Raw genomic sequence first — 9721 nt, forward strand, 5'->3', positions numbered from 1 at the left:
CATTTTTTAACATCATTAACATCAGCCACTTAGAAGTTGGAACAAAGAAATAAAATAAGTCCTCCAGAGGCCAGCCTCCGTTTCACCTCCTCAGTATCCATTTTCACGCCAATCGAAACGCATGACCTGATCGCTCATTTACCGTGCAACCCGGAGCGCCAGCCTGAGCCCAAGCCCAGCCTGAGCCTGTGTAAAATGATAGAAATGAAGGCCGTCCAGGTCCCCTAGTGCGTAGATCACACCACAGATTGTTTAACCTTCTGGGTATCGTTCAAAATTGTTTGATACCGCTACCAATACCATGACTTCGATACCTGTTCCTGAAGCATTTTTTTTTACTTGAGTTTTTCCTGCGTGTCTCTACGACGTGTAACGTTCTCACATGAACCCTAACTCTAACCATAACTTGTCATGACAAAAACCAAATGACACTTACTAAAAGTAGTGGCAGTGGTGGCCTGAAGGTTAAAGAAGCAAGCTTGTGACCGGGAGGTCGTCGGTTCAATTCCCAAAGGTCGTCGGTTCAATTCCCAAACCAACAGGATAAAATCAGGGTGGGGAAAATGAAAAGAGCAGCGCTTGTCCCTCCCTCATTACCACCACTGAGGTGTGTGTGTGTGTGTGTGTGTGTGTGTGTGTGTGTGTGTGTGTGTGTGTTTCAACAGACCATCTTAGTACACACACTACGACACGATCCACCAGTGTTGATGTCGCAGTATCAGTACATGGAGTGGAACAGGGACACGATGCCAGTGCTTAGAGTACAACAATCAACAGATGGACACTCTGCCATATGTCTGAGGGTCAGTAAAGACTCGTCCTGGTTTTAAAAAAGGTCCCACGGTTCACGGAGGATGCCAGAAATCAATTTCATGTAGCCGGCCTCCTCCCCTCTGTGGGCCACTGACAACAGCTCAATCAATGGAGCACCACAACCTCCGATCCAAGTTGACGGACCGACAGTATTTATAAGGTCCTCCGTACTATATATGATATTGATTTCCATATGGGCTCCTCTGGCTTGTTGCGTTAGTGTGACCAGGGGGAGCTGCGGGAGTATCGTGTTATATGCTGGTTTGTTTGAGGAGGAAAATCCTGCAGCCCTGCGTGAAGACAGTGACACGGCAGGTGGCATTTAGGGTGCTTTTAAAACCTATAGTTTGGACAACTCAGTGCGATTCAGGGGTGAAGTTGCAACATTTTTCAGTTGGTTCAGTTTGTGTTCACACTGCGCTTTGTCAAACACTAAACATTGTAAACAAATTTCACGTGGAAAATGGTCACTGGTCTGTTGGATTGTCACTGGACAGAATATCTGAGTGAAACTCGCCGACACTTCTGCTCATTTTAGAAGAAGGCGAACAATGAGCAGCGGACAGACAGCGAGTGAAAGAGAGGGTGGCCATGATGAGAGAGATGATGTTGTCACACAGACGACCAGCGATGTGTGGTCATATTAGAATTGTAGGCTAGTAAATGCACTGTTTTTTGGTTCACTTCCTGTATTCGTCAGGATGGTTGGGATCACGTTTTCACCTAAAGGCCCGGACACACAGAGCCGACGGCCAAACGTCGGCAGAAAAGGCAGTTGGACTGATCCGTCTCCCCGAGTTGGTCAAAAAAGTCACACCAAAGTGACGAGACGTAATACGTCTCCCTAACAGCAGGCAACGCTAGTCTGTATTGTCTCCCAAAAATGAAAACCGGCAGCTGATTGGACGAACGCGTCACATGGGTCTGGTTTCTCCGGAAATTCAAAGATAGACTGTCATGGCGGCTTGTTCAGAATACAATCTCATATTGTACTAAAGTAGTTCACCGAAACGTGTTCATGAAAACATTTTAAGCGAGAAATAGGCCATGCAGCTGCTGAATCTGTCTTCATTTCAGATCAACAAAGATCAGTTTAAAAGATTTTCATCAGATTTTGAGAGACTCTAGTCACGCTCATTCCGCTCCCCGTTTCTGGGTTAGCACTCTACCAATCAGATGGGTCACTTCAGTCCGACTGCCAGCAGTGCCCGCCCCACCGATTATACACGTCAAATCGGCCAAAATGAAGGACGACAGCCCCTCGGACGGACGACGGAACCGAACACACCGAACAGTCACTGACCTCGCCAGACTGTCCAACGGCCGATTATCGGCTCTGTGTGTCCGGGCCTTAAAGGGAACCAAACCCTATTGCACTTGGAAGCGAACACAGAGTCCCAGCGGAAGCTCTCCCTCTCTCCCCTTTCCAAATTTTACTGGAACTCTTGACCAGGGCTGGGTATCGTTCAAAGATTTTCCCATATCTGTAACGATACCAATACTTTAGGTCTTTATAGACCAAAAAGAAATTACAGCAATACACATTATGGCAGAAATCTTTTTATATATCTTTCAGCTCCTACTACGTGAGCCGTCTCTGTGTAACGTAAAGTTTTTCCTGCGTGTCTCCACAACGTGTAACAATAGGAAGCCAATCACAGACATTACTAGATCTTGGTGGAAGCATGCTGCGTGCTGATTGGCTCAGTGACGCTGATGAAATTTGCTCCTTAGGTATTGAATGACGAGGCACTTTTCGATACTCAATACTTATAGAGCAGGGGTGTCCAACTCAACTTCACTGAGGGCCACACTGGATAATAAGAATCACATCAAGGGCCAGACCCAGTATAGTTCATTGACATGCTTTTATTTCATCGATATAAGTCAAACATCTTGGGCGCCCGGTTAGTTCAGCTGGTAGAGCAGGCGCCCATATATAGAGGTTTACTCCTCGTCACAGCAGGCCCGGGTTCGACTCCGACCTGTGGCCCTTTGCTGCATGTCATTCCCCCCCTTTCATATCTTCAGCTGTCCTGTCAAATAAAGGCCTAAAAAGATTCTTTAAAAAAAAAAAAAAAAGTCAAGCATCTTTGACTGTATTATTGCATGTCTCATATAGTCTTCTCACTTCCAGTTTGGTCGACTTAAAGCCCCAAAAAAGTAACTTAGCCAATCAAAGATAAAAGCGACAAAAAGTGCCAAAAACTTCCGAAAAGGCGATAAAAATGTTGAAAAAGCGAGAGAAAAAAAAACTAGGTAGGCCAAAATTTATTATGAACCTAAACTGATGTGGGCCGGATTAAATTCTGCGAGGGGCCCGATTTGCCCCAAGGGCCTTGAGTTTGACACATGGGCTTTAGAGGTAATTCGGTTGGTGCCTAAAAAGTATTAAAATTCGGTTCCCAGCTCTATTCTTGATTACAGAGCAGCAGCGTGCAGCCCCGTCCTGTCTGACACGGTGCAGCTGTGTCTGTAGGATCAGACTGCTGTCCTGGCAGGACAGCTGAGAGTTACCGAGCATACCTTGAGAGTGCCTGCAGGTGGGTAACTACACCAATTACGTTATCGCCATTTCTGTCTGATCTGGCCTATAAATAACCCAGATTGTGAGATGTGTCTAATCTTTCCATCTCCAGCAGCAGATTAGAAAACACAGCGGAAGGTGAGCATGTCCCCGAATCAGCGAGCACTGACGAAAACGTGCATGTCAAATGTTGTTTTATACATACCTGTTGAAAATCAAAAGGTCAAGTTAAAGTGGCAAACCATTTATTTCTAAAGTTCATGTTCACACTTTACTACCAGAAATTATTTTAATACATAAGCGAAACGTCATGTGGTTATTCAGTTATTTAAATGTTTGCTAACAGTTGAAACCCAGGTTAGTGTGAGAGTGTTGATGGGGGTGTGGTGACATCTGCTGGTGCAAGACGCCATCGCATCCCTTCCAATCGGCTGCTGCTAAACATGTGCACTCGACCTGTACATTGTTCCCAATCCAGGAGTAACACAAGTCAACTGGGACTTTCTAACAATTCCAAAATGTTGCTGTACACTTCACTGGCTCAGAAATAAAAAGGCGATTAACAATAGAATCGCTTCTTTCATTCAAATTTAAAAACATTCATTTAGGTATGACTTTTTCAAACAAAGTTAAAAGTTTTGAATGAATCCCAGGATCCATCTTTTGGTTATATCCCTGTCATGTGACCCAGATAATGTAATGACACAGGTACACACAGGGCTGTAACTTTGGTTTTAGAAATGTGTGTGTGTGTGTGTGTGTGTGTGTGTGTGTGTGTGTGTGTGTGTGTGACACACAAACAGCGGGTCTGGGGGTCCTCCGCCAAAAAGATATTTTCAATTTGAATCCCATTTCCATCATTTCTCCATACATGTTTAGGAACTATGGTGATACAACATCCAGGGAGTAATAAAAGTTGATGACAATGATAAATTCTTCCAGAAAGAATAGTACTAAACTACGTAGAAGAAAAAGCCTTCTTACTGTCTGTAATGTTTAAAATAGGGGCCAATCACCCAGAATTATAAATAAAATAATATCAAAACGAAGGTGGAGGGGACACTAACTGGATTTTGAAAAGTGTGGTAATCACACCCTAGAGTACACAGCCTATGCAGTAAACCACGCCTCTTTATTATCATAAAAACATTGAATTCTTTTCTTAAATGAACATAAAATTGGCAATTACCATAGGACCTGCATGTCTGCAAATGGCTTCCACTGCACCAAATTACTGCTGATTCTAATGCCCTGCATAACTCTCCATGCATTTCTCTTTTTTTCTGCCTTTTTCTTAAACATTAATATATTCATTCAGCATAAGGGTCAGGGTTTGGATGCTGACATTATGTAGCTAGTTACTTACAAACCTATTCGGATATTCATTCGTTGGGTAGATATTCAATTTGGGGATTTGAATATTCATTTTTTGTTCAGTTTTTTCCTTCAATACTCTTAATAAGTTGCGACAGATTCAACTGTTGGAGAAACGCAACCCCACGTCACGCTGCGGCGGTCAGTCATGTAACCGGAGATCAGACTTGTCAGTGTGTTTTGAGGCGGTGTGAGAGTCCCGTACAGGAAACAGGAAACAGGAAACATCACTGCCTCTGTCTCTGCCACAAGAACGTTATAAAAACACCAAACACAAGCACTGAACTGCACGGGAGTTTGTTTAACGGCACCTTCAAGTGAGCGTAGACATCTCTAAACGATTAGGGCTGCACATTATATCATTTTTTATGGTCATCGCGGTAACTGGCGCAATAAACATCGCAATAGGCTGCGACAAAGACACGCAGAGATTTTTTTTGTTAGTTGAAAGAAAATATCAGCAGAAAATTGCATTTTAAAATGTAACCGTCATTCTTTTTTTAGTGGTGTCTTTTATAGAGTTCAATGTTCAATTTGTGCAAGAATGTCGGAAATGATTTCCTTTTGTTTGTTTTAAATTCAACAAGCAATGGGTTGTATTTAAGCAGAACACTGAAAGCAGCAGAACTGAGAACACTTTAATATCTGTTATTTATAGTAATATAGTAAAGTAGTATAGTAAGTTATATCGTTATCGCAATATTCAACATTATGGCATATTGCATATTTTCCTCATATCGTGCAGCCAATAATTACGAAATATAAAGTCTTCTTGTGATACAATTGGGGGGCTTAAAGAACACAACAGGATGTCGCTGAACTGCGAATATTCCCTGTTGATTAGTCCCGAAGATTTGAAACACAAAAAAATGGTATTGAGGACAGCCCTAAAAAGCCATGGTTAGAAACAACAGTTCCACATTATTACTAGTCTCGCAGACCTTCCTCCACATTACATTACTTACAATACATTACTACTGACAGTGTGTGAGAGGCTTACCTGTGAGCTTGTTGTGGCTGAGGACCAGCTGCGTGATGTTAGACAGAGTGACTGAAACGACATGGAACATCCAGTCAACACAACAGCACTGCAACTCACTCGGCACTATCTTACTTGTACACAACATTTTAATAAAGGACTGCAATTAATAATACACTTTTTTTTTTTTTTATTTAATTTATACTTGTATGTGGAGTAAAAAGTGCAATAGTTCTCTCTAAAATGTAGAGTAGAAGTAGAAAGTGGCATGAAAAGACTCAAGCAAAGTACAAATTTGTAACCTCCTGTTGTCCTCATTTTCAAAAAGTTTCTATATCCGAAAATTTGGGTTTCTTTCAACCACATTGTCAAAAAAAATTAAAATAACGCGGATGGTTCCGTAAAATATATGATCAGTTCACTACTTTCATTGAATTTGGGTGTTTTATTCAATTTTATAGCATTTTGAAGTAAACAAATGATATAAGAACATTGAAAAAATGGACAAAATGTAAAAAAAAAAAAAAAAAAAAAAAAAAAAAAAAAAAAAAAAACAAAAAAAAAACACAACATGACAAAAATATCAGAAAAGTGACAAAAAAACTTGGAAAAAAGTGACAAAAATGTCGGGAAAAGTAAGAGAAAGTGTCGACCAATTTTGACCCAGAAATACAAATACAGTTGCAGATCGACGGGAAGACAACACAAGGGTTAAAGGGATACTTCACCGATTTAGCATTAAGCTTTGTATCAGTAGAAACCCGGTAGTATTTTTGAATGACCGTGCTTCCCTCCCTCATGTCCCCCTGAGACGAGAGATCTCTGTATTGTGGGTCTGGAAAAAAGCCTCTTGACGCAAAAATTCATTTTGCGTTATAAGAGGCTTTTTTGCCTCGCGTAGCTTAGTGGCTTCTCAGCATCAAAACTTTAGATAGATTTATTCATCCCGAAGGAAATTTTAGAACAACAATTATGTGCATTCAAACTACCGCACACGTGTACCAACAGGATACATTGGTACAGATCGAAGAATATGCAGGACACTTTATTACAGACCGAATACTCGACACAGCTTCGCCTGCCTGCTATGGAGACCAGCGGTGTTGCTCAATGCCTCTGGTCTGAGCTGTGTTAACACGGACTGCCTGGTGCAGAAATGGGGTGCTTGTATCCAACTAACTGCTAACTGCTGGTGGAGTTTGTGACTATTAAATGCCGACCATTCTACATTACATGCAAATTTGTATACTCGGTGATACAGCCCACCAAGCGCTAATGCTAGTAGCTAGCTATGTGTTAGCTGAACTTTACGGAGCATATCATGTGTGTGCACTAAATGTATCCTGTTTCGTATGTCATTTTCATATATTTTAATTGTGTAACCAATTGAGCCACGGTGAAACGTTGTTTCGTGTATATGGTTGAAATGACAATAAAACACACTAAAGTTGAGTTGACTGTCTCACTGTCTGTCTGTAACGGTAGGCGTGGCTTGGAAGTAGACGCTAAAGCAGCGAAGCAAGTGCATTCTGGGATTTGGTGTGTTTCATCCACATGAGCCAAAAACACATTTTCTGGCTTTTCTCGGCCTAGAAGCCACCAATTTCTAATTTTTTTTTTCTTCACATTTCTACTACATAGGTGACCCAATTTAAAGACATATTCATCTTTCCAATGGTGAAATATCCCTTTAACAGTAGCCTACTTGAGTAAATGTACTTAGTTACATTCCAACACTACACCATGCCTAAATACATTCATAGATCCAGGACACTATGCATCCTGATAAAATTCCCTTGGCCTTTGGAATTAAAATAGCCCCACATCATCACATACCCTTCACCATACCTAGAGATTGGCATGGGGTACTTTCCATAAAATCATCTCTCAATGCAAATCAGGCTTATTAGGCTAACTGAAATAAAACCATGTCAATCTCCAGGTATGGTGAAGGGTATGTGATGACGTGGGGCTATTTTAATTCCAAAGGCCAAGGGAACTTTATCAGGATGCATAGTATCCTGGATCCATGAAATAACTGGCCTTTAAAAATATAAATCTGCCTGCCTCTATGGGAATGTAACATAGGGGTGTACTTACTTATGCCCCCTGTATTTTAAGGAAAAACATATTTTTTATTTACAATACATTATTCATTCACATAGAAAATTGGTGTTCTCAAAGGTTGGATTTTTCCTATTTTTTTCAATTAAGGCATTAAGATCAATTTCCAAAAGATGATTTTTTTTAATTCCTCTTTTTAGTCAACTTTAGCAGGGGTTCCAATACTCAATACTGAGCAGCACTGTAATTCGTTTATAATCAATACTGATCGAAAAGGTGGAGGTTGAAGCATTTGCTTCTTACACTACCCTTTTTACATTCTACCTTATTCTTATTTTGTTCTTAAGTCCCTCAGGATATTATCAATTTATATAAAATGTATTATCATTAATTTCTGTATTTTATATACATACTATCACACATATGTGCAGAAGTAAAAATAAACAAAGCTAAATACATTCCCATTCATATACAGTAGTAGTAGTAGTAGTAGTAGTACACATTGCCATTCATGCCTGCTTTTATATTTGTTAATCATCCTACTTTTTAGTATTTCTTTTAAATCTTTGTAGTGTGTAACACATTTTTACTTCCTCATCTAAAAAGGTTCCACGTTTACTCCTTTTGCTGATATACATCTTTGTTTGACATTTGTTCTAATCTTTATCTTTGTGAACATGCACGTTCCCCTCAGTTCATACTTGCTCTCTCTAATCTGAAACTGCTTCTGGATAGACTCTGGAACCATTCTATTTGAATGAATTTTGGTGGTGAAATGGAATAAATATATCTTACATAGTCCTGGGATGTCCAGCATGTTGGAAATGCCCCTGTCGCACATCTCCACCTCTGGAATGTTCTTGTCCCGACTCTCCTCCACTATCTTCTTCAAAGACTTGGACATTTTTTTTTCTGTAATCACTGAATCAAAAAAAAAAAAAGCACAGCGTGTAAGTTAACGTTAGTTGGAAAGGTTACATTGTAGCGTTGAAATGAGAGCCACGACAACAAACCAGCAATCACACGGTTAGCGGCGGGAGAATGTGAAGGCTCGGCTGCTACGGCGACACGAAGAAAAACACTGGGATGGGGGAAAAAAGGAATGAAAAAGAGAAATATACTGGCTTTGAAAATTCTGATAGAGACTTCGCTTCAAGCTGACACCCAACCGGAAGTTTATGTGAGAGACACCATTCCTTAATAGGATACTTCCGGTTCCTTCAGCCACTCCTCTCTCTCTGTCTCTATATTTTTTTATCTTTTTTCTTAAAGCAAAAACAGAAATACGATTTGCTGGAATGATTTTATAGCCTACAATATTGCTTGTGTGCCAGTGTCTTGAATAATTATCTGACGAATATAGGCTAGATAGTTGAAAGTCTTATATATTTCTTTTATCATACATTTTGTCTAGTTAGGTTTTGACTTCAAATGTTTTCTCATGTATTGGGAAGATGCACATTTGCTCATAACCTTAATCATATTTTATTATTATATATTTTATGCAAAATATTTTCCTTAAAAATATATATGTAAATGCATATGGTATATGTACGTGAAACTATGACTGTAAATAATCCCTACATTGTGGCAGCAAGATATTTCAGGAAAGTTTTTTTCTGTAACAATGAATTAACTTGTGTGCATGCAAAATGTTGCCATAATAATGACATAGTGTTATTACATATTCACTTATGTATAATTATTTACCTAAATGTACCTATTTATTTATATATTTATTCCTGTGTTTCAAATGTTTCTCTATGCATTGCTATTTGGTTGTATAGTCCCTGAGGCTAGGTGGACCTAATAAACTGACAGCTGCATGGGTGCATGTTACAATATAATAATATATATTAATATTATATTATATAATCCCACTCCAGTCTCCAGACCAGAAAGGGGCGGTAATACGCCATTTCGTTGTTGACAACCTCCATGAAACATCACAAAGAAGAACTTGT

At 39.9% G+C, this 9721-nt stretch overlaps 1 protein-coding gene across 3 annotated transcripts in view; it reads right to left on the reverse strand.

Moving 5' to 3' along the window:
• Positions 1-8949, reverse strand: part of rsu1 (Ras suppressor protein 1) — a 41110-nt gene extending 32161 nt beyond the window's left edge. For 2 of the 3 annotated variants that reach the window (XM_078280231.1, XM_078280234.1), the window contains exons 1-3: positions 8771-8949; positions 8553-8678; positions 5715-5765 (exon numbers count right to left, since the gene is read on the reverse strand). In XM_078280231.1, the coding sequence (XP_078136357.1) occupies positions 5715-5765; positions 8553-8661 (160 nt within the window). In that variant the 5' untranslated portion in view covers positions 8662-8678; positions 8771-8949. The remainder of the gene's footprint in view (positions 1-5714; positions 5766-8552; positions 8679-8770) is intronic. The other variant, XM_078280233.1, reaches the window with a different exon arrangement.
• Between the last annotated feature and the right edge of the window lie 772 nt (positions 8950-9721).

Source organism: Sander vitreus, chromosome 22, assembly GCF_031162955.1.
Source record: "Sander vitreus isolate 19-12246 chromosome 22, sanVit1, whole genome shotgun sequence".
Taxonomy (NCBI): Eukaryota; Metazoa; Chordata; class Actinopteri; order Perciformes; family Percidae; genus Sander; species Sander vitreus.